The sequence below is a fragment of the Dromiciops gliroides genome, chromosome 4, assembly GCF_019393635.1.
Source record: "Dromiciops gliroides isolate mDroGli1 chromosome 4, mDroGli1.pri, whole genome shotgun sequence".
Taxonomy (NCBI): domain Eukaryota; kingdom Metazoa; phylum Chordata; class Mammalia; order Microbiotheria; family Microbiotheriidae; genus Dromiciops; species Dromiciops gliroides.
Window position 1 is genome coordinate 169,236,148 of NC_057864.1, and position 24,952 is coordinate 169,261,099.

The 24,952-nt window shown below is 46.8% G+C and overlaps 1 protein-coding gene across 7 annotated transcripts in view; it reads left to right on the forward strand.

The window, feature by feature from the left end:
• The window catches only part of CUEDC1 (CUE domain containing 1), a 127,474-nt gene extending 103,664 nt beyond the window's left edge, over nucleotides 1–23,810 (forward strand). For 5 of the 7 annotated variants that reach the window (XM_043964776.1, XM_043964779.1, XM_043964777.1 and 2 more), the window contains 7 exons: nucleotides 4,730–4,856; nucleotides 6,110–6,296; nucleotides 6,823–6,906; nucleotides 10,542–10,628; nucleotides 12,098–12,224; nucleotides 14,609–14,679; nucleotides 19,573–23,810. In XM_043964776.1, coding sequence (XP_043820711.1) covers nucleotides 4,730–4,856; nucleotides 6,110–6,296; nucleotides 6,823–6,906; nucleotides 10,542–10,628; nucleotides 12,098–12,224; nucleotides 14,609–14,679; nucleotides 19,573–19,637 — 748 coding nt within the window. In that variant the 3' untranslated portion in view covers nucleotides 19,638–23,810. Of the gene's footprint in view, nucleotides 1–4,729; nucleotides 4,857–6,109; nucleotides 6,297–6,822; nucleotides 6,907–10,541; nucleotides 10,629–12,097; nucleotides 12,225–12,580; nucleotides 12,876–12,968; nucleotides 13,028–14,608; nucleotides 14,680–19,572 lie in introns of those variants that run through there. The other 2 variants (XM_043964781.1, XM_043964782.1) reach the window with 2 other exon arrangements.
• The last annotated feature ends 1,142 nt before the right edge of the window (nucleotides 23,811–24,952 follow it).

A 24,952-nucleotide genomic window follows, 5' to 3' on the forward strand; every position in this document is an offset into this window, starting at 1 on the left:
CTTACTAGTTATGTGAACCTGGGTAAATCATTGCCTCAGTTTCTTCATATGTCAAATGGGCTAGAGAAGGAAATGGCAAAGCACTCCTGTATGTTCCCCAAGAAAACCCCAAATGAGGTTACAAAGAGTGGGACACGAATGAAAAATGACTCAACAAGAACAACAAATACAGGGAGGCTAATTATTACTGATTCCCAGAGCTGCTAGGGCCTTCTTCAAAATTACTTTATATTGACTTTGCCTATACTTATATGTATACATACAATTTTTTAGAGAGAATGTAAACTCCTTGAGTGCAGGGGCTATTTCAATGTTATTTATTTTTTTTTTTTAGTGAGGCAATTGGAGTTAAGTTACTTGCCCAGGGTCATACAGCTAGTGTCAAATGTCTGAGGTCAGATTTGAACTCAGGTCCTTCTGAATCCAGGGCCGGTGCTTTATCCACTGCGCCACCTAGCTGCCCCCTCAATGTTATTTTTGTATCTCTGGTGCCTACCATAGTGCTAGTGCTTGGCACATAGCAGATGTTTAATAAATGTTTGTTGATTAGTAATAGCTAACATTTATATAGCAATTACTATGCCAGGCTCTGTGCTAAGCACTTTACAATTATTATCTTATTTGTTCCTCACAACAACCTTGAGAGGTAGGTGCTGTTATCTTATCCCCATTTCACAGCTGAAGAAACTGAGGCAGACAGAGGTTAAGTGAGTTGCCTAGGGTCATCCAGCTATTAAGTATCTGAGGCTGGATTTGAACTCAAGGTATTCTTGACCCCTGGCCCAACCTGCCTCTCTACAGCACCACCCAACTGCCTTCATTGAGTAAATGGCACTAGGGACCTGGGTTCTAGTCCTACATTTGCCACTAATTTACCTTGTGACTCTGGGTCTGTTTGTTGATGCAATTAGACTGGATGATCTCTAAAGTCTCTTCCTGTTTCATTATTTTAAGTGTGACTCATTCTAAAATATATGTGGGAAGGTTTGACATTACTTAGTCATTAAAAGCTTATTAAGGGTGGCAGCTAGGTGGCACAGTGGATAAAGCACCAGCCCTGGATTCAGGAGGACCTGAGTTCAAATCTGGATTCAGACACTTGACACTTACTAGTTGTGTGACCCTGGGCAAGTCACTGAACCCTCATTGCCCTAAAAAGACCCCCCCAAACCCCCAAAAAACTTATTAAGGACCTACTGTGTGCCAGGCAATGAGCTAAGCCCCGGGTCAGGGGTGGGGAGGGGGAGAGGGAATAAAGAAAGGCCCAAGATAGCCTCTGCTCTCAAGGATCTCACAGTCTAATGGGAGACAACATGCTATGGGCAAACAAGCTACATGGAGGATAGATCAGAAACCACCCACAGAGGGAGGGCAATAGAATTAAGGGGGATTGAGAAAGGCTTCCTATAGGAGGTAGGATTTTAGTTGGGACTGGAAGCAAGCCAGGAGGCAGAGACAAGGTGGGAGAGCCTTCCAGGCTGGGGGACAGGCAGATAAAAACACCTTAAGGCAGGAGATGGAGTGTCTTGTTTGAGGAACAGCCAGGAGGCTGGAGTCAGTGGATCCAAGAGGATGAGTATGTTGGGGGTGGGTGGGGGGGCAATACGGTGTAAGAACACTGGAAAGGTGGTGAGGGGCTGGTAATAAAGTACCAGGAGCTGGGGATAGAGCCCTGTAGCTTACAGCCTAACTGGGGCCAAGGGGTGGCAGGGGGAAAACTACTAAGTGCATAAATATAGGTTTACTGACCCCCCCTCCCCTTATCTCAAAGTAAGGCTGCAAATGACAGATTGATGGAATCAAGCATTGTTATAAAGGGAAAAAATGTTTTGTCTTGACTGCCTGGAGTTTTCCTGGAGAAATTACAGCCTTGGCATTCCCCCTCTACCCCTTTCTTAGTTCATTTTTGACATTCCATTCAGACCAGAACTGATTTTTGAGAATCTCGTTATTCCCGGGCCCCTGGCTCGCTGGTTTATGAGCGGAACTTGGCTCCTCTGGGGTTTGTGTCTCGATGCTCCAAGGTGCCAGTGAGCTAGGGGTAGGGCTTCCTGGCTGTTTCTCTCTCCACACCCAAGAACTCAAAGGAACCAGTGGCTGCCGCTTGTGGCTGAGGCCTGAGCCTCGTCTGACCTCTAGCAGACAGGTCTCTGCCCTTCCCAGTGACCCTCTTGTCAGTCTCCAGTCAGGGACTGTCGTCCTGCATAAACAGCTCTGGGGCTCGCCCTGAGAACTTCTGGCTCTGATTCTTGGCTGGGGCTGCTGCGGGATGGGGTTGGGCTGCAGACACATTTAACAGATGAGAATGCTGAAGTGAAGGAAATGGAAGGCGTATGTGGCAGACAGAGATGGATGGAGGATTCCCTCTCTCTCTCTCTCTCCCACCTGGAGCCCAGAGGACTTGACTCCCATGGGGGTTGATGGGGGTTTTCAAAGGAGAACCAACCAACCACAATGTAGTAGATTAGTCATTTTAATAATAATTTATAATAATTATTATAGGAGATGTTTATATTGCTTTAAGGTTTATAGACTATTATACATACATTATTTCATTTGACTCTTACAACAATCCTGAGTACATGCTAATTATTATCCTCATTTTACAAATGAAGAAACTGAGGTATATACAGGTTAAGTGACTTGCCCAGGGTCACACACCTAGCAAGTGCCTAAATTAGGATTTACATATAGGTCCAGTAATCTGTCCTCTAGGCCACGCTGCCTCTTATGTTATAGAGAATGAAGTACTGGACTGAGACACCTGGGTTCTAATCCAGGCTTTGTTACTAAACAGCTGGGAGAAGTTGCTTCCTCCAGGTCTCAGTTGCCTTGTCAGTAAAATTAAGGAGTTGGATTTAATGGTTGATAAAGACTTCAAGTAGGTGGCACAATAGATAGTGCTGGGCCTGGCATCAAGAAGACCCGAGTTCAAATCCAGCCTCAGACACTTACTCTCTGTATGACCTTTGGCAAGTCACTCAACCCTGTTTGCCTCAGTTTCCTCATCTGGAAAATGAGCTGAAGAAGGAAATGGCAAACCAATCCAGTACCTCTGCCAAGGAAACACAAAATGGGATCACGAAGAGTTGGACACAACTGAAAAATGACTCAACAACATGTGGTTCTTTAAGTGCTTCTTCAATATGCCTAGCATTAAGTAAACCAAGTGAACCTGGTGATTCTGCTGTGCTGCCTGTGTGGTATGTGGAAAGAACTTTGGCTCTGGGTTCAAATCCTGCCTCTGAGGCTAACTACCTTATCACCTTGGGCAAGTCATTTAACTTCCCTGGGCCTTAGTTTCCTCATGCCTTATCAATGAAGGTTTGGATTACATAGTCTCTGAAGTCTCCTTCTGCTCTAAATCTCTGACCCTGTGAAAGGGAGAAGAAGCCCTTTTTAACATGAGAGATACCCAGAGAAAGCTTCTACCCAATGGAAGAGTCACTCTCCCAGGGAAGAGTCAGGGGAAAATCAAAGCCAGGCCTAGGGAATGAATACCCCCTTCTCCCCCTGCCCCCAACATCGAGGCTGGTTTGTCCATGTGTCATTTCTCTTATTCAGCAAACCATATGTTTTGTGGGAGCCGGGGCGGGGGGCCTGTCCTGCCTGCCACAAAGGAAATATGGAAAGGCATGTCTCCTAGTTCACAGCTTAGACAGGGATAGCTCTCACCATTGCCGGAGCCTCCTGGCTTCCCTCTGCCCTGGTAATACCAATTGCCCTCGGGCATCAGGAGGGGGCAAGGGCAGCATCCCGTCCTGATCATTTTCAGGGGTGGGGCATAAAACCACTCCATTCAAATAGCTTTTCCTCCGCCCCTGGGTAAACTACCCCACTTCCTTATTTTTCCAAATTGACATATGACATATTCATATGACATATGACAGATTGACAAATATGACATAGAATCTCTCTCTACTCCTTTTTGGCATGAAGAGTAAATAATTCCTTGTGATCTTCAAGCACTTTCATGTGTCAGTCAGTAAATAAACATTTATTGAGCACTTACCACGTGCCAAGCACTGTGCTAAAGTACTGGGGATACACATATGGAAAAGGAAAGATAGTCTCTGCCCTCAAGGAGCTTACAATCTAAGGGGGAAAGATAATACACAAAAGGAAGCTGAAAAAGTAGGGGAGGAAGGGGACCTGGCACATTGACATGATGGAAAAATCCAAAAGAATACAACTCGATGGGAAATGTGCATTATTCCATTAGAAAGGGAGGTAGGGGGGCAGGTAGGTGGTGCAGTGGATAAAGCACCAGCCCTGGATTCAGGAGGACCTGAGTTCAAATCCAGCCTCAGACACTTAACCCTTCTAGCTGTGTGACCCTGGGCAAGTCATTTAACCGTCACTGCCCCCCCCCCCAAAAAAAAAAGGGAGGGAGGAGGGAGGAGTGGGCCTCATTTACAGATGAGGAAACTGAGGTGTCCAGTGGTAAAGGCACTTGTAAAGGGAATTTGTGGAAGGCCTGGACTAAAACTCAACTTTCTTGATCTCTAGGCTAAGGTTCTTTCTTTGACAACCCTCTGGTTTCTATGAAGCATGGCCTCATTTGGGATGTACTTCTGAAGTCATGGCATGAGGATTGTGGCATCCAATGGCACTGCCTGTCTCCTTCCAAATTCTGTCTCATTGGCCATATGCACTCTGGCTAGCCATTCATGGATGCCTCTAGCCTTGGCCTCACTGGTTTGTCCCCCTTCTACTTGTTCCCCTACAGGATAGATGTGCCTAGTGCTGGGGTTCCCCCAACCCAGAGGCGCTACCGCAACTGGAACCCCCCACTTCTGGGCAACCTCCCTGATGACTTCCTTCGAATTCTGCCCCAGCAGCTGGATAGTTTACAGGTAAGGAGCCCACGCAGGGGGCCAATAGCTGGGGGTGAGAATGGTGCTAAAAGTAGAAATCAGAGGTGGCCTGTTCTTTCCTGTCTACTCCTACCCCCAGTTCACCAGACCAGAGAGGCAAGAGATTTGGTATCTGCCCATTTCACTTCCTGATTTTCTGGGTTCAGACTGTTTATGATGGGGTTCAGAGAGAATCGACCCCAAACAGGAAACCTCCTCTCAGTTTCCTGGCTCAGTCTAGATTTCCTGGCAGGCCAGGGAGATATAAAATATTCACCATATAAAAATACTTAGGGCATATACTGGGGAAGCAGGGGTTTTGGAGGCACTCCATTAGAAAGCCTCTATCCTAGATAGAATGGAGGCAAGGGGATGTGGCCAGTGGCCAGAGAAGTTACAGGCCCACAAAACGTGTACCTGAGGTGGTGGTGGAGAGGGTAGAGCTGTCCCAAATCCTCAGGCACACACTGGAGACTGCATCACCTGCCCCGGAGACAACTGAGTTGGCCTGATCTGGGGGAAGAGCGTCAGAACCCAGTTCATTTAGGACCATCCTGTGAACACCCATGTGGAAAGGCAGGCTGGGGAGCTGGCCTGAGGTGGCCTGAGTCTGAATCCTGCTTCTGTTACTTTCCACCTTTGTGACCTTTAGCAAGTCACTTTGCCTCTGTGGGCCTCAGTCTCCTCGTCTGTAAAATGAGGATTTTGGATTAAATAGCCTTCCAGTTCTGAATTTGTTTTCTTACAATTTTCTAACTACAGAGCAGCTTCCCAGTCCAGGGCCAGTGACCAAGGGAGGGTGTGTGTGTGTGTGTGTGTGTGTGTGTGTGTGTGTGCGCGCGCGCGCGCGCTCGCATGCGCACATGGGCACTCACCTGTGCATGCACCTGCCAGGATCTTCTACCAATATCCTGAGGCACATTCCCTCAGTACTGGGATCTGACCCTGACCACATCTTCCTTCTTTTTTTTTTTTTTTGAGTGAGGCAATTGGGGGTAAGTGACTTGCCCAGGGTCACACAGCTAGTAAGTATTAAGTATCTGAGGCCCGGATTTGAACTCAGGTAGTCCTGACTCCAGGGCCGGTGCTCTATCCACTGTGCCACCTAGCTGCCCCTGACTTCTTCCTTCTTAATGGAACCAAATTGGAAGTCTGCACTTGAGCATTTTTCGGGATCCTGGGGAAAGAGACGTTTTTTCTGTGTGTGTGGCTGCATACACACACCCACGCCAGTGCCTGTCTCTCTCTTGCAGAATACCCAGAGTGGCCCCCCAAAGCTAGGGCTTGGGGAGGTCAGCCAACCCATGGCGGGAGGCCTGGAGGAGGAATGCCGCTGGAAGCAGTACCTGGAAGATGAGCGGATTGCCCTCTTCCTGCAGAATGAAGAGTTCATGAAGGAGCTTCAACGGAACCGAGACTTCCTCCTTGCCCTAGAGAGGGGTAGGAAGCCAGGCTGGCCAGGGGGTGTGGAGGGAGGAGAGGACCTTGTGCTTTCCTTTTTTTTTTTTCCTGGGGCAATGAGGGTTAGGTGACTTGCCCAGGGTCACATAGCTAGTAAGTGTCAAATGTCTGAGGCTGGATTTGAACTCAGGTCCTCCTGAATCCAGGGCTGATGCTTTATCCACTGCGCCATCTAGCAGCCCCCTGGACCTTGTGCTTTTCATGAATTTCCTCACAGAGTATACAACAGTTGCAGCAATTTGTATATGTGTCTGTAGCCCAGAGGTTCTTGTTTTTCTTTTTAAAAATTTTCTTCAGAATGACATTTCAATACATTTAATTTCCTTTTTAATCTGATGTATTTTATTTTGTACATTTAAAAACATTATTCTAAGGAGAAGTCCACAGATCTATGACACTAAAAAGGTGAAGCCCCCTTTCCTTAGGCAGACCTTCAGTCTACCTACCTGAGCTTCTGGGCGTCCAGCCTGGGAGGTCACCTGATGGGATTTCTTTCCTTTTCCAGATCGATTGAAATATGAGTCCCAGAAATCCAAATCCACCAGCATGGCCGTCAGTAATGACTTTGGTTTTCCATCCACTGTCACAGGTAACCCCCTTTGGTTCCCCCCGCCCCCCAACCCAGCCTTTCCTGCCTAAGGCCTGGATTAGATAGAGGCCTTCCCCAACCCCCAGCCCCTGCTTTCCTTGTTAGTAGTGGGAGATTTGGAACATGGAGCAAAGGGAGGACAGAATAAGGAGCTCCTTCTTTAAGGATGGGGAAAGGCTTCTCCTCACCTTAGTGACCTGGGCTCATGAGTGGGGAAATTTGTTGGTGTTGGTTGTTTCATTCATGTCTGACTCTTTGTGACCCCGACTGGCTTTTTCTTGGCATAGAAACTGGAATGGTTTGACATTTCCTTCTCCAGCTCATTTTACAGAGGAGAAACTCAGGCAAACAGGGTTAAGTGACTTGCTTAGGGTCACTCGGCCAGTAAATGTCTGAGGCTGGATTTGAAGACTCATGAAGATAAGTCTGATTCCAAGTCCAGTGCTCTGTCCATTGTACTACCTAGCTCTCCATGATGAGTTGGGAATGGGGAAGGACTTAAATTATCCTCCTAATTCCAGAGAGGGAGGTTTGGGTTGGTTGGGGGGGGGGGAGAAGAAAGCAGAGGCAGAGGGGCAGTGAGAGCCACTAAACACATAACCCTATAGAGAGAAAAGAAGTCATAATGTATAATCTTTGTAATCTATTGTAATAGCTAGTGTTTTATTTAGGTTTTTTTGCACCCATATTCATTCATTAAATTAACTTGGGGTATAACTTGTTTTTATATATGGTCTATAATTTTCTTTGATTTTACTCTTTCTAATGAAGAGTGGGGAAGAGGGGAGAAATTTGAAAAGTAAGGGGGGGCACTTACCCCCTCCAACTGCTTTCCTTCTACATGAAGGAATGTGCTCTTCCTGGGAAACATTTACTTTTCTCTTTTCTTTTTTGTTTTTGCAGGCCAATGAGGATTAAGTGACTTGCCCAGGGTCACACAGCTAGTAAGTGTTAAGTGTCTGGGGTTGGATTTGAACTCAGATCCTCTTAAATCCAGGGCAGGTGCTTTATCCACTGTGCCACCTAGCTGCCCTTCATTTACTTTTCTCCTGGTGCTCCATCTCTGTCAGCTAGTAATCTAAGGTTCTTGGCCCCAGGACTGTCTAGATCAGGGATTCTTAACCTTAGGGCCCATAAACTTGGTTTTTGAAAATATATTTTGATAACTATATTTCCATATAGTAGATTTTCCTATGTATTTATAAACATTATTCTAAGAAGGATTCACTTATTTGGCCAAAGGGTTAAGAATCCTTGGTCAAGGAAGCTGAGAATTCACTTAGTAGTTGACCAAAGCCTTTTTAAAACTGCAGATCTCTTTCATGTCTCTGAACCTTGGTTTGCTCATCTTTAAAATGGGGATAATAATACTTATATACTTACCCCACAGAGTTGTTGGGAGGAAAATACACTGTGAGCTATTCTCATTCCCTGGGCTCAGTGGGGAGAGATGGCATGGATAGAGAAGCCAATTTGGAGTTAGGAAAGGCTGGTTCTCAAGCCCCCCTTCCAAGACATACCAACGGTGTGATTCGGAGCCAGACCCTTTGTCTCTCAGTATCTTAGGCAACTTTCTAAAACTATAAGTTGTAGACTAGTTGCTGGTCTTCTTGGGTAGAAGGAGTTGCCTCACTGGGAGCTCCCCACTTCCAAGGAAATCACACTACTTCTCTTCCTCAGTTAAAAGCCCTCTCCTTTCAGGACCCAACTCAGGTCCTGCTTTCTCCACACAGTCTGCCCTCTGAGCAGATACCTATCTGCACTGGTAGAGGAAATGAATGAATGACTAAAGTATTTATTAAGCACTTACTAGTTGCAAATTCCCAGGGAATATGAATAGAAAATTGAGGGGCAACTAGGTGGTGCAGTGGATAGAGCACTGGCCCTGGAGTCAGGAGGGCCTGAGTTCAAATCCAACCTCAGAAGCTTACTAGCTATGTTACTTTAGACAAGTCACTTAACCCTGATTGCCTTTTAAAAAAACCACACCACCAAAAAAACAAAAGTGAAAAGTAAAGCAATCAGGGTTTTCTGTTTACCAATGAGATTCCAAATCTGCTTCCCAAAAGTAAATGTGAGCTCTTATTTATTACATTATTGAGAAGTAGATGAAAAGCCAGGATTTGTCTTCTTTGGACCGTGTGGTCTGGGAGCCCTTATTTAATACTGAATCTCAGCCCCCCATAGCTGTCCTGTCTCGGAGAAAAAGAGCTTCTCTTCAGAGAAGCTCTAAGCAGCTTCTTCCAGGGACTTCCCCTACATAGGATATAACCAGGAGGGGAGCTGGGGGAGGGGAGGAAGGTTTCTACTAACCAAAGGGAGGGCAGCAGGATTGCTGTGCTCTAAACTGATCCCGGCTTGGAGAGAGAAAATCCTGGAGAACTGATTAGTAAGCAGAAGGCTGAGGAGCTTACATGTGGCTGGAGATACATCAGGGTGTCTAATGACCCTTCTGTCCTTGATCCCGAATTAACCAAAGGCAGTGAGAATTGGGGAATGACCTCAGGGTGGGATTTAGGAGACAGGGTGACCTTGGGATTAATGAGGCACCAAGACTGGGTTGGGGAAAGGACTATGGAGAGATGGATATGCAGGCTGCACCTCTGTCCCACCCCCTTCCCCATCCCCTTTATTTTCTTTCCAACTCTTATCTCTGACACTTTCCCACCTCCCCATTCCCCCTTGCTTAGTATGGAGTATGTGGTAGCAGCAGTTTATCCCTCCTTGTAAGGAAGACTGCAAATGAGGAGGGGCTCATGCCTTCACATCCCAAGTTAGATAGCTTAAGACATGGGTAGAGGAGGAGGAAGGGATGGATGGAATTTGAGGCTTGGAAGGCACTTCTCTGGAAAGTCCCATGTTCCTTGGAGGAGGAACGTTCCCACTACTTCCTGACATAGCCCACTTTTCTCTGGGATGGCTCTGATCATTTTAAGGATGTTTTTCCTAACCTGGTATCTAAATTGGCTTCTTGGGGGGGGGGTAGCTAGGAGGTATAGTGGATAAAGCACTGACCCTGGATTCAGGAAGACCTGAGTTCAAATCTGGCCTCAGACACTTGACAAGTACTAGCTGTGTGACCTTGGGCAAGTCACTTAACCCTCATTGCCCTGCAAAAAAACAAAACAAAACAAAAATTGACCTCTTGACTCCTGGTTTTGCCAAACAGGACAAGTCTAATCCCTTCTACATACAGGATGGCCTTTCACTTATTTGAAGACAGCTTCATGTTTCCCCTGAGTCTTCTCTTCAGGCTGAACGCCCCTATTTCCTCCAACCAATTCAACAAGAAAAGGGAGTTCCAGAAATAAGAAGGAGAGGGCAGCATTACCCACATTATCCTGTCTCCTTCCTGCTTTCAAGTCTCTAAGGGCAGAAGATGATTTCTCTTTTATCCCATATCCCACTATGATCTGCGATTCTGAACTCCTCCAGTCTATAGCCAACATTTCGTGACCCATTGACTTAGAAGAGATGTTGTCCCAGCCCTGGGGGTCAGGCCTACTCCCTCCATTTAAGGTGCCTCAGAATAACCAGCCCCTTCTTGGCTTGCCTTAGGAGGATCTGTCCCTCTGCTAGTGTCCTAGGGATCACGAGCCCCTGCCTATTGCCATTGACCCGGTGCCGCCTTTTAGGTGACGCTGCCTTGGGAGCCAGTGAAGCCAACCCTGCTGTGTCTGAAGATGCCTTATTCAGGGACAAGTTGAAGCACATGGGGAAATGTGAGTGTCCCACTTGGGGCAGTAGGGTAGAGTGCCCAGGATTCAGGGCTCAGGTCCTCCCCTCTGGTGAATGCTCTCCCTGCCTATGTTAGGCACACGGGGAAGGGGGAGGGGGACCACCCAAGATTCTGCCCCACAGCCAATTCACGATTGTTTGTAGTAAGGTTTTAATGCCAGGCTGGCTTCCCCTGGTGGTTTTCCCCCTTTCCCACTCTGCCCCCCTCAACCCCGCCCTCCCAGTATTTCCTGCACACCAGCTAATCAGCATGTGCATAGGGAATGCAAACTCATGTTCACATCATCTTGAGCCAAACAGCCAGACATGCTTAGGAAAGTAAATCTGTTGCTGCTGCCAAGCCCCTCCTCATCCCTGAATACCCCGCCCCACCCTACCCCGCTCTCAGCCTGGTCCCCCTGCAGAAAGTCAAACCTTACATTTCACAGTCCAAAAGGGATATTTGAAAAAAAAAAAAAAAAGGATCCAGGGTTACCAATGATGTGCCCCACCCCGCCCCTTCCTTCCTGTGCAGTTCTTAAAAGTCCTTCTTGACCCTGTAGCCGGCTGCCTAAGTGAGTGCCCCCCCCCCCATCTCAGTTCTTGTCAGCCTTTCTCCATTGCAGGCTGTGATAACCTCTCCCCAGTGCTCAGAGGCTCCCAATCCCTCCTGTCCTGCTCTCCCTCCTCTGCCCCTAATGTACCAGGGACTGGGTGATTCAGGCTCCATTTCGGGGAAGATCAGGAATTAGTCACGGAAATCCTAGAACCAGCCCTGCTTGCTTGGGAGGGAGAGGGAGGGAGCATAGGAGGGAGGGGGAAGACACCCGGTTTGTTCTGGAGGAGTTAGGAAGAGGAATGCCCGGATCTTTGGCTTGTTGTTTGCCATGGCCTTTGGGGTGTCCTATGCTGCCCCTGCTGGCCAAGTTTCAGATAGCACCCCTTCTTCCTTAAGCAGCCGCTGTCCCTGTATCCTCTTTGACCCTTTCACCTTCTGGCTGTTTCTCCCATGGCTCTTGGCATTGCCCAGTGCCCTCTCCCTCCTCCAGCTTTTTGCTCTCCCCTCAGTCTCAGCCCTGTACCCATCTCCTCTGTCTTAACTCTGTGCCCTCCTCTCTTAGCCCTGGGCCCTCTTCTCTCTTTGGCTTGTGTGTCCACCTCCTCTCTTATACCCATCCTCCCTTTCCTCTCCCCCCAGCCCTATGCCCTCCTCCTCCTCTCTCCCAGTCTTGAGCCCTCCTCCCCTCCTAGACTCCTAGTGCTCCCCCTGTCCTCACCCCCAGCCCTGTATCCTTTTTCCATGTCCCTTCTGCAGTTAAACTCCTTTCCCCCTTCCAAAGAAAAAGAAACAAGAAGAAAATCCCACTAGACTTTTTTCCTCTGCTCCTCTAGTTCATAGAGGGTTAAGTCCCTGGGCCCCTCAGTGCCAACTAGAGTCGTTTACACTTCCCTGTCCCTCCTGTTTTGCTCACAGCCACCCGGAGGAAGTTGTTTGAACTTGCCAGGGCCTTCTCTGAGAAGACTAAGATGAGGAAGACAAAGAGAAAACAGTTGTTGAAGCACCATTCGTATCCTTCCCAGCTCCTCCCTGGCCAGGAAGGGTGTGTGTGTGTGTGTGTGTGTGTGTGTGCTTGGTTCTCCCTCATTACCTCCCTTTCATATTGCCCAGCCTTAGTGTTTGAATGGTGGAGAGATGGGATGAAGATAGGATGTGGGAGTGGGGAGGAATGGAGATGAACCAAGGGGCTAATCCCACATCTTTTAAGGAAGACTTGAAGCCATCCTACAATCTGTGAAAATCTGTACCTTTGTACAAATGATCTCATTTTCTTCTTTCACCAATTGAGGTGATTCATAAACCTTTTCACTTCTTTTTTTTTTCACATACATCTAGTTCAAGCCCTATCTTTTTTCCCCCTAAATATTAATAAGAGAGTTTTCCTTTATTCCCATCAAGTCCTTGCCTTCTCACAGCCCAGAGTAGTGGCTCTGGAATTAAAGGCTCTCCTGGGGACAGATGAGCATGTTGAATAAGGAATGAAGGTCCTCAAAGTGTTCTGAGAAGTGGGAGCCATAGACTGTAACATGGAAAGAGGGGACATCACAGCTACCTCATATCAACCATTATGCTCTGTAGTTGATTACTTCTTTAAGGAGAAGGAATCAAAGAGGAGAGAGGATAGGATAACTTCAGGAGAGGAAACTCTGGGATCTAGACTGGGAGCCTGGTGACTGGAGAGGACTTGGATAGGCAACTAGTTGGTGGGTGGCTGGAGGGAGCAGAATGGGATATAGACAGCAGTATGGGCCAAGCAAGTGAATGATTTTCCTGAATGGAAGGGCAGGCTGGGGACTGCAGCATCTACAGCTAATCTCCTGGATGATGTGGAGGGTCATGCCTGTGGTGAGGACTTAAACTGCTGGGACTGACCGGGGGGAGGGTCAAAATCTCCAGGAGTAGAGTTTGGACATTTGGGTTCTTGTCCAACACAGCTCCTTGAAACTGATGATTCTCAGCCAGGATTCTGGAAGGGCTCTGTGCACATGGCAAGGCTCAGGATGCACAGAAAGATTAGGGAAGGAGATAGAGGGGAATAATTAGTAGAAGCTTGCCACGTGGAACCCAGAAGCCCTGGGTGAACCATACCCTGCTCAGCAAAGCACCAGTCACTAATAACGCTTCGTCTCACCTTCACACTGTTTCTCTTGAGCATACAATGACAAAAGAACTAGCAAACTTGGAGCTAAAAACAAAAGAGTATAGGCACCTCAGAGGCTAGCTAGTCTGTCTCCTTCATTTTACAGTTGAAGAAACTGAGGCCCAGGGGAGTTAAGTGTCTTGCCCGAGTTTACATAGTTAGTCAACATCATAGGAAGGATTTCAACCCAGGTCCTTTCACTTGAGCCAGTGTTCTTCCCACAGGGCCTTATTGTGTCCAAGGTTCGTGGGTAGGATAGGTGGGCCACAGACTCTCTCATCCCATCCCAGTAATCTGCAGATTGAGTAACATGGCAACCTTTGCTGGTGTCCTTGGCCCCAAAACAAACATGGTTGTTCTTGCAGCTTGAGTTTTCCTGAACTTCTGAGGCTTGGGTGGGCTAAATGCTGCTGCTTCCTCTAAGCCCACAAGCTAATCCCAACCTCATGCTTAGGCCACAAAGGGTGAGAACACCATGTTTGATGCCTATCCTGGAGTGATTGAGAAATTCAGTCAGTGAACACCTCCAGGTGGCTGCCTTAAGAGAGACTGGAGTGATGAGGTTTTTTTTGTTTTTGTTTTTGTGGGGTTTTTTGGGGGGGGGCAGGAATAGTGTTCAGGACTTAGATTTAGGACATAGAAAAGATGCTCTTTGTCCATCACAGAATCACAGAATTTAAAGAGTTGGGAGAAATTCTAGTAGCCATCTAGTTCAAACTATACACAAGTGGAATCCCCACCATAACATACCCAATAGGTGGTTGTCCAGATGTTGCTTGATGATCTCCAAACAGAGTGACCCTACCACCTCTTGAGGCAGCCTATTGAATTTCAGTTGAGCCAACTCTTAATTATTTGCTTTTCTGGGAAGGGGTAGTGGTATGGATAGTGGTCATCCATTGATAATAGGAGAATCCTATGTGATATGGAAGGACTTGAATGCTGGAAGGGACCTTAAGAAAATCTATAGTCCAATCCCTTCATTTTATAGGTGAGGAAATTGAGGCCCAGAAAAGTCAAAATGATTCCCCTCAGGCCTAAAGTCTAGTTGGTGGCAGAGCTATGACCAGACCCCAGGTCACTACATGGTCACAAGATACAGATGAAATCATGGTGTGAGGTTAAGTAGGTTAACACACATAAAAAGCATAGGGGTGGGTGGGGAGGGAAATGGAGGCATTTTTCTTGCCTAGTCTTGAAAGGCTTCTTAATTGGATGGGTCTGTCCCTCGGCTACACTCTGTAGAGGAGGATGAGGCCTACATGAGCACCTTTCTTGCCTTTCAGACGAAGACTTCCGGGCAAGGAAGCAGGAGACACTCAAGGAGGAGGAAGCACCCAGAGAAGGACAGTAAGGGGTGAGCCAGGGGGTTGCTGATAGAGTTTGAGACTGGAGAGTCTGCTGTGCCCTCACCAGGCTATCCTTCTGAGTCATCCCATATCATCTGGTTTATGCAGCACGCACACCTGAGCGTGCTGAATTTGGAGGCAGAATCCAGCTGATGTGATGGGTAACAAAACCTGGGCAACAAAAGATGGGGCTACCTTTGTGACTTCGGGCAAGTCCCTTAGCTTGTCTGGATCTCAGTTTCCTCATGTGAAAAATAGGGGGTTGGACTAGATGCCTCAGTGGTCTTTTCTAGCTCTAAACCTATGAGCCTATGCTATCTTCCTTCTCTTCCTTCATAGGTATAACTTTTGTGGGGTCCTAGACTCTGCTTTGGGACCAGCAGCTCACTAATCATTCATTCTCTGGCTTCATATTTTTTTTTTCTGGGCAATGAGGGTTAAGTGACTTGCCCAGGCTCACACAGCTAGTAAGTGTCAAATGTCTGAGGCCAGATTTGAACTCAGGCCCTCCTGAATCCAGGGCCAGCACTTTATCTACTGTGACACCTAGCTGCCCCCTATCATTCATTCTCAAACCATTTATTTAGCACTCACTCTGCACAAGGCTAGTTCCTGTGAGAGATAAAATGATGAAAACGACATGGGACCTGCTCCCATGCATCTCCCAGTTCAGACCAGATATGTACACAAACAATCACAGCACAGAATAGGATGACAAAGGGCACCTGCACAGGCACAGGCACAGAATGCCACAAGAAGACTTCATGGAGAGAAAGTCATCTGAGCAGAGCCCTAAAGGATGGGGAGGCAGGGATTCCAAGGCATAGGGCACAGTGTGGAGAGAGGCACAGAGGTGAAAAACCCAGGACTACTTGAAGACTTTTTGGAAGACCGTGATGTCCCAAGCTGTTCTTTGTCTTTCTCTTACTGCAGCTCTTCTTCCCCTTCCCCCTCTGCCCCAGTATGGCTGGCCTTTTGGGTGTAAAAAAGGATGCATTGCTTCACCCCTCCCCGCTTTCAGCTAGCATTTAAGCACTAAAGACAGAGACAGTGACTCAAGTCCTGGGGAACTTATAACTCACAAAGTCACAGCAATTTAGGGTTGGAAGGGATCTCGGCTGCCATCTCATCCAACCCACAACTGAACAAAGATTCCTTCCATATCACACTGAAGCAGTGGCCCTCAGAGCCTTTGTTTAAGGACCCTCAGGATGGAAGAACCCACCACCTCCCAAGCGGATCATTCCACTGTTGGACAGCTCTCGTTAGGAAGCTTATCCTGACACTGAGTCAATATGTTGCTGCTTTGCAATTTCCTCCCATTGCTTCTGGAGCCAAACAGTCTAATTTAATCGAAGAGTCTATTGTGTCCTTAATATTACAGTGCTTCAAATACTTGAAGACATCACTCATTTTCCCTTAAGCCTTCTCTTTTTCCAGGCTAAAACATCCCCAATTCCTTTAACCACTCTCAATCTCCTCAAGGAGAAAAAAAAAATATCCAAACCTGAAACATTTAGAGCAGGGCTTCTTCATCTGAGGTCTTTGAACATGCTTAAAAATATTTTGAAAACTATTTCTATATAAATTGTTTCCTTTGTAATTCTATGGTTTTGATTTTTATGCATTTAAAAATATTTCTTCACCAGCCTGACAGAGCTCCATGACACAGAAGAAAGCTTAGGAACCCCCCTCCCCCCCCCCCACTCCCGTCCAGAGAACCAATTTAAAGTAGCAATTTGGAGACATCAGTTCTCCTTGGGGCCCTGCTTAGATAAGATGGGCCTGGTCAGCCTTCCAAGAGGGCCATCTCCCCTTCCTACGTCTCAGCAGCTCTTCATTTAGAGGTGTCCCTCTCCATGCCCCTAGATTGGTCAAACCAACCCTGACCCTCTCCCTCTCCCTCTCCCTCTCCCTCTCCCTCTCCCTCTCCCTCTCCCTCTCCCTCTCTCTCTCTCTCTCTCTCTCTCTCTCTCTCTCTCTCTCTCTCTCTCTCTCTCTCTCTCTCTCTCTCTCTCAGCTATTTCCCTGCTTCTGGCCCCCAAACAGTGCTCAGATCTCACCAGTCCTAAAAAAAAGGCCCTTTTCATCCTTGCTACTCCCTTTAACTACTATATTTTATCTTTTACTTTCAGTGCTAAAATTCTCAAAAGTCATGAACATTCACTCTTCCTTATGAACTAATTCTATTTATGTACGCCTTTGTTCTACTTCATCTGACTTCTTCCAACTTTCCACTTGGATCCAAGTCACTTGTGATTTTCTAATATTTCAATCCAATTGGCTTTTCTCAGTCCTTATCCTCCATGATGTCTCTATAACATTTTACACTGTTGATAACCTCCTTGATCTTGAAATTCTTTTCTTGGCTTCACTATAGGCACCTGTTTCTTCTTCTGCCTCTTAATCCATTCTTTTTCCCCCCTCTCCTCTAATAGCTCTTCTTCTTCCCCTAAAATGTGAGTGTTGACAAAGGTTCCATTCTTGGTCTTCTTCTCTTTCCATACTTTCTTCCATTGCAATGCCATTTACTCCTATGACCTCAATCATCATCCTTATGCCATTACTCCTTGAATTTATATTTCTAGTCTTTCTTTTCTTCCTCCCAAATGTCTCATTTCTACCAGCCAATTAGACATCTCTCCTATCTGGTAGACATCTCTACTGAAAGTCCGAGTATTAAAAATGAACTTACGGGGCAGCTAGATGGTGCAGTGGATAGAGCCCTGGTCCTGGAGTCAGGAGTACCTGAGTTCAAATCCGGCCTCAGACACTTGACACTTACTAGCTGTGTGACCCTGGGCAAGTCACTTTACCCCCATTGCTCCGCAAAAAAAAAAACCAAACCAAAAAAAAAAAAATGAACTTACTATTGCCTTCCCCAAACCATTTCCTTCTCCTAATGATCTCATCCATATCTGTTAGTAGAACCAACTATTCTACTAATCACTCATGCTTGAAATCTCAAAGTCATCCTTGTTTTTCCCCTCTTTCCCCCCATATCCATGTCTGGTGGTATTTGTCACCTTTCCATGTGCACTCCAATCCTCATCAGAGCCTAGATTGCTTTTTAAATTCATTTCATTATTATTATTTTTTTAATTTTGTGGGGCAATGGGGGTTAAGTGACTTGCCCAAGGTCACACAGCTAGTAAGTGTCAAGTGTCTGAGGCTGGATTTGAACTCAGGTACTCCTGACTCCAGGGCCGGTGCTTTATCCACTGCGCCATCTAGTTGCCCCCATTTCATTATTTTTAAATTATTTTTTTGTTTTATTGCTGCCTTTTGTTTTTATATCACAGTCATTTCTAGCTACTTCCCCTCCTACCCAGTGTGTCTTCCTTTGCAACAAAGAAAAACCAGCCAACACATCTGACTGCATCTGCAACATTCTGTATTCACAGTCTCCTATCTCTCCAAGGAAAGGAAGGAGGTGCATTTCTTGGGGCCAAGATTAGTCATTACAATTACTCAGCATTCAGTTCTCTTTTAATGTCTTTTTTTTTTCCTTTTCCATTTATATCATTGTAATTACTGTGTTGATTGGTTTGCTGGTTTTGCTTACTTCACCTTGTGTTAGTTCATACGGGTTTTCCCATGTTCCTCTGAATTCCACATATTGATTGTTTCTTAATGTCCAATTATATTCCTAATATTCCATTACATCATTTGTCACAGTTTATTCAATTATTCCAAAATTGATGGACACCCACTTTATTGCTAGTATTTTGCTGCCGTGAAAGCTGGTACAAACATTTTGGTAAATAATGGGGTCTTCCCCCACCCCCATCTTTGACCTCCTTGAGGTAGATGCCCAACGATGGAATCTCTGGATCACTGGATATGAATTTTTAAAACCACTCTCCTCCCACATAATTCCAAATTGTTTTCCAGAATAGTTAGCCCCTTTATTACCTTTTGTTCAAACAACAAAATGATCTCATAACCATTTATTTCCCCAAACTAGTTTCTTTTCCCTTTCAGTTTCTTCTTAATCATAGCTGCTAGAAGGATTCTCCTAAGTAAGCTCTGCTTATGGTTTTCAGTCATGTCTGACTCTTCATGACCCACTTGGGGTTTTCTTGGCAAAGATCCTAGAGTGGTTTGCCCTTTCCTTCTCCACTGATTTTACATATGAGGAAACTGAGGCCAACAGAGTTAAGTGACTTGCCTAGGATCACACAGCTAGTAAGTGTCTGAGACCAGATTTGAGCTCAGATTTGACTCTTCCTGACTCCAGGCCCAGGAGTCTATCTGCTGCTTATGATACTACCCACTCAAAAAACTTTCATTATCTCCCTATTGCCTACTGCATAAAGTCCAACCTCTTATTCTTACCCTCTCATAGGCTCTGGCCAAGTTGGACTATTCACATATATCTAATCTCCCACTTCTGTGCCTGTACTCATGCTGTTCCCTCTACCTAAACATCCCTCCCTATCACTGTAATCTTTATCTGTCAAAATAAAAGCCCAGACCAAATGCCACTTTTTCCGTGTGAAACTCAATAGATGGGAAATACCCTGGGAGGTAGGAAACCTCTGAGAGCTCTGACCGTCCCCAAAGAAGAATGGTCAAAATCCTTTCCTTATTGGGTTTTGTCCATCTTGTCACTGGGTGTCCTGTCAGTCCAGGGCCCAGGGAGACTCACTTAGAAGTAGAGATCAGGGGGCAGCTAGGTGGTACAGTGGATAGAGCGCCGGCCTTGAAGTCAGGAGTACCTGAGTTCAAATCCGGCCTCAGACACATAACACTTACTAGCTGTGTGACCCTGGGCAAGTAACTTAACCCCAACTGCCTCACTAAAAGAAAAAAAAAATTAAAAAAAAAAAGAAGTAGAGATCATTTGCAAATCCCTCTCTTTCACCTGTTCCCAAAAAACCCTTTTTATTTTTCCCCAGGTGCCAGAGGTCACCGGAGACTAAATGCCCTATGGGGCAGCCAAGTAGTGAAGGCCTGTCCTTAGCTGCCCAGACCTGCTGCAGTAAGACAGAGGGTGTGTGAGCATCGAGGCACCAAGTTTCTCCGGCCAGAGCTCTCTCTGCTCCTCTGAAGCCTTGCTTCCAGCTGCCTCTTGTCCTTCCTTTCTTGTGCAGATGTTTTGGAACTTTGGGATTGCCATATTGTGGTTGGAGGAAGCACCTGTGGCCCCACTAAGGACAGCAGCCAATCACAGTTTTCTCTTGTAGCTGTGTTGTTTTAGGGGCAATGAGGGGAGGGGGACTTTCCCCTCTCTGGATTTTTTTTTTTTTTTAATGTTTCTGTAGCCTCTTGGCTTCCCTTTCCTCACTCCCACCATTCCTCTCCCTAAAGGAGCAGGTCCAATCAGTGGGAGGGCTGGACACATAAAGCACAGGCCCAGGTTAATGTATGGGCAAGGACAAAATGAACCCTCTTCTTACCCCTCTCAACTCCCCATCTTTCTCTCAGACTAGTCTAGACTCCACTGAAGAGTCTGAGACATCATCTAATCCTCCCTGTCCCACTCTCAGCACCCTGATCTCTTCCTTTTCTGAGCTCCTGGCTGCTGGGGTTTTTTTGGGGGAGGGCAGTAAGGGTTAAGTGACTTGCCCAGGGTCACACAGCTAGTAAGTGTCAAGTGTCTGAGGCTGGATTTGAACTCAGGTCCTTCTGAATCCAGGACCGGTGCTTTATCCATTGCACCACCTAGCTGCCCCCTGGCTGCTGTTTTACAGGATGAGACTCATCTTCCATCCTTGTCTTCTCCCCAGAGGTCCCTCAGGCACAGGGATGAAGAAACAGCATCAAATGGGAAATCCACATTTGGCTTGGGGTAGCAGAAGGGGAGGGCCCTAGAACCAATAAGTGGGAGTGGTACAAGAAAGCCTCCCTGGGAGTGATTGCCACCTCCCAGAGAATGGCATAGGGGTATAGCTCTAGAACTGGGAAGGACCTTAGAGTCATCTGATCCAAACCGCTCATTTTCCAAATGAGAAAATTGGGGCCCAGAGAGGTTCGTTGATTCACCTAAGGTTACACAAGTATTTCTTTGGCAGAAACAGGATTTGAACTCAGGTTCTATGACTTCGAGTTCAGAGATCCGTGTTCAATTTTCTTCCCACTGTGCTATCATGGGGAGAGCTATCTGCCATCATACTGGAAGTTGTTGTTGGTGGTAGAGGACCCGCTAATAGTCTGGAATTAGCACAAGGGCAGGCTGGACCACTTGCTTCCCTTACTCATGCTGGGAAATAGAATGGGTGCAAGTTGTCCAATGTGGAATCGGTGGAAGCAGAGAGCTACTGGGCATGGTGACAGTGCTGCTGCACTTAGGGCTAAGCTTGGAATTCCCTGCTAGGCTAGGGTGGTGTGGGAGAGGGAGGGAGAGGGGCACGAGTCTAGAATCCTAGAGTCTGCTTGGCAGCGGGAGGGGAGGTTTCCCTTATCCTCAGGGGAGTACTGGTCTTAAATTGACCCCTAGTTCCTGAGGGAGGAGCTGGATGCCCATAAGGAGAAAATATTAAACTGTGAGACCTCTAGAACTAGAAAGAACAATGGGGAGACAGCTGTTTTCTTATGCAGTGTGCAGGGGCAAGGGGTGGAGTTGCCCTGGGTATCACCTGCTTAGCTCTGAAAGCTGGCCTCAGAGCGAAAGTGCAGGCTGAGTCCTGTTTGGGGTGGGGAAGAAACCTGTTCTCAAGAGGAAGGTAGCTCTACAGGGGGCCTGCCTACCCACCTACTCCCTCACCTACTCACTGTCTCAGGGAGTTCACTCTGCCTCTTCACATTAGTGGGTTGGCACAGGCATGGGGAAAAGCTCCTCTGAGGAATCAGGAAACTTGGAAAGGAGAGAGCTTTTAGGGCAGGGGCTTCTAGGTTCACTAAAGCACCAAATCTCTACTGCCCAGTATGGAGCTTGGACTTCTTGTTACTGGTGGGGTGGGGTAGGAGGAGGAACCTTATAGCTTATTTGGGGGGAGCCAAGATAAAACCATGAAATTATACTTATAGTAATCTTCCCCCCCTCCCCTTGGGGCAAGGAAGGAGGGAGGGAGGGAGGGAGAGAGAGAGAGAGAGAGAGAGAGAGAGAGAGAGAGAGAGAAAGAAAGAAACTATGTGACTGGAGGGGGCAGGGTTTTACAGACTCATGATTTCTCCCGCTCCATCTCCCAAGTTGCAGTGCTTTCTTCCCCAAACCCTGGGGGGCCCAAAGAAGGAAGGATTCCACAGTGGGCGGCCCCCCCTGGCCAGTGGTTGGGCCTGGAATGTGCTCAGGTCTGCTGGCTGGCAGGCCCAGGCCCTGGAATGTGCCTGCAGCTACCAGGGGGAGAGAAGCCTTATGAAATGTAACCAAGTTTGGAAGTGTGTGCAGAGGTTGCTAGGGGTGAAGCTGGAGTGGGGCCACAGGTAACAGAAAGCGTCTTGGCATAGGAATGAATAATTCACAGCCTAGAAGGGGAAGGCCACCTTTTTTTTTTTCTTCCTTTCTCTCCTCCTTTCCTTTTGCTCTTCTCCCTTTCCCTTTTAGCTGCCAAGCTCTCCTCCTTACCCAGGTTCCTTACCCAGCAAAACGATCTGTTTAGTTTTGAGGTTTCCCCCAAGGCTTCCCCATCCCCTGGTGCTTCCTTCTAACTCTACATGGACAAGGAGAAGAGAGCAAGGCTCCAAAGCTGCCTGACCCTTTCATCTGGAGGTCAGCACCTCTACCCCCAGCCAGCTAGAGGGACAGCTCTTTCCCCTTCCACAATACCAATATGGATCAGGCTAAAGACTCAAGAGATCTGAGGGTCCCCACCCGGGGCTCCTACAATCTATTATTCCTCAGAGGACAGGGAAAGGACCTGCTTTAGCTACCATGTTATCCAAAACTAAATGGAAAACAAAACACCCACCCTGCCCCAGTCTCTCTTACACCTCAGGAGAGAGGGGAGTGAAGGATGCTGGGGTGGAAGTAGCCAAAGCAAGCTACATTCAGAGACTCATTTCTCCTGCAAATGAAAAGTTGTTCACTTCTAGCAAAGTTTGTGCAGTGAGGAATACATGAAAATTCTTTTAAACAAACAAAACCCCAAGCACTTGGGGAATTCATAAGGTGGAAACCCAATCTTGAGGTTTGTGAGTGTTGGTTGCTATGTTAGGTTTTGTTTCCACATGTGGTGTTGTTGCTGTTGTTTTTTCTTAAAGATGTTTAATAGGAATTCATATAATAAAGTCATGGTGTACTCTTAACTTTCAGTCATGGTCTGGGCTGGGTGGGTCTAGAAGGACAGCAGGAGAAAGAGTGGCAGTCCCCCAGGCTGACCTCAAGGGGCCCTGTGAGGCCCAGGGCAGCCACTTCCTTTCTTCCTCTTTTCCTGATCCTTTCTCATTTTCTTGCTCCAGCTTTTTATTCAGGATGGTGCATTTCTAAGGGGTTAAGAGACTCCTTTCCCAAGGACAGTGATACCTGTTTCCAGGTCGGTGGACTCTTAATTATCTGCTTGGCTTCTCCCATCACCAAGCACCTTTCCCCAGGCTGCCCTCTCCCTGTTACCCAGCCGGTGTTTGCTTAGGGAAGGTAAACTACTTCTGTTATTAGCTTAAGCAAAACACAACCAGGAAGGTTGGTCTCTTACAAAAGCATTATATAATTTTATTCCCAAATCAAATAGGAAATTATTTTTTTAGGTTGCCCGTGTCATATACCACTATTAGTTCAGAAAATCCAGGCAAGATTGGAGGTGAGAGGGTCTTTTGGAACAAGGTCACTGACTCCATACAAGTGCTGGATCACCAAGTACCCCATCCATTCATTCAAAGGGTAAACACAGGTGTTCGGAACTGAGGCAAAGAAAGGCAACAAGCACGGATTGGTTGCTTACTGTATGCTGTGTGCTGGGGGTACAAATAGAAGCAAAGAAGAAACAGTCCTTTCCTCAAGGGGCTTACATTCTACAAGGAAAAGACAACATGTAAAAGGGAGCTCAGCAGAAGTATGAGTGTAGGGAGGTGGGAAAGGTATTGGTGTGGGAGTCTGGAGTCAGAAGTAGAACTGGTAGGGGATGGCCAGGGTCTCTTCCTAAAATAATGTCCCCCATTATAATTCTTATGGCATTATTTGGAGGTTTTTTGAGTGATTGTGTCAGGAGCTCCAAGCACTTACTGCCTTTCCTCTGCCATCTTGGCTCCACCCCCCCCTTTTAAAATTAATTTTAATCTTATCTATTTATTTATTTATTGGGGTTTTGGGGGTGGGGCAATGAAGGTTAAGTGACTTTCTCAGGGTCACACAGCTAGTAAGTGTCAAGTGTCTGAGGCCAGATTTGAACTCAGGTCCTCCTGAATCCAGGGCCAGTGCTTTATCCACTGTGCCACCTAGCAGCCACACCATTACAATTCATTAATAGGAGGGGCAGGCATGCCACAGGGATGTTCTAGGGTGAGACAGCAGCTGAGTCATGGGAAATCCAGGAGGACACTGGGCTTTGGAGACAGCTTCTGGTTTCTAACATTTCCTCTAGCCCAAGGATTTTTTGACTCCTAAAAACCTTGGTCTTCTCTACTTTGGGAATGGGGTCATTGGTCCACTCATTCCCACTATGGAGGACTAACACAGCTTCCTCTTTCTGAGGGTGAAGTCTCTCTTGCTAGCAAGGACTGGCAGGAGAGGGACCTAGGAAAAGGATGGGCTCGTTTTGAGATGAAGGAAGGTGCTTTAGGCAGAGGGGGCAAAGTGGGAGAAGGCAGCTGGTATGGAGCAGCACCTAACCTAGGTATCATGCAGAGAAGAAATAGGGAGGTGCCCACAAGGTCATGGTGTGAAAAGCAGGACACAGAAAGGCCCACCTGCTAGAAAGCATCTCCCTAGTGGCTGCTTTAGTCTGACATTAGAATTGTTTGGGTTAAGAAACAGGTTCTAAGAGGGTGCCATTAAAATGCAAATGTTACCTGGGATAGTAACCTATTAACTGGGCTAATATCTACTATCAGAGGCTAGATTAGTTCATGTTTCCCAAACTGTGCTGTGGCATTCTGATTCCCTGTGCACCAGGAATGGGGCTTCCATAAGGATAGTTCATTATTACTAAACAACTTCCATGTGTAAGATGGGATAGACACAAAGATAAAGGCAGTGTTCCTGCCTTCAAAGAGCTTACCTTCTTCGGGGGAGAGGAGGGGTGAATAAAAAGCACACACAAGTCAACAAAGAGCATATATGAAGCCATCTAAAGAGGGATAGTTGTAACAATAATTTGGATTGGAGAGGGGAGCTGAGACCAGGAAAGGCCTCACCTTAGAAGGTAGACCTTGAGTTGGGTCTTGAAGGAAGTGAGGGATTGG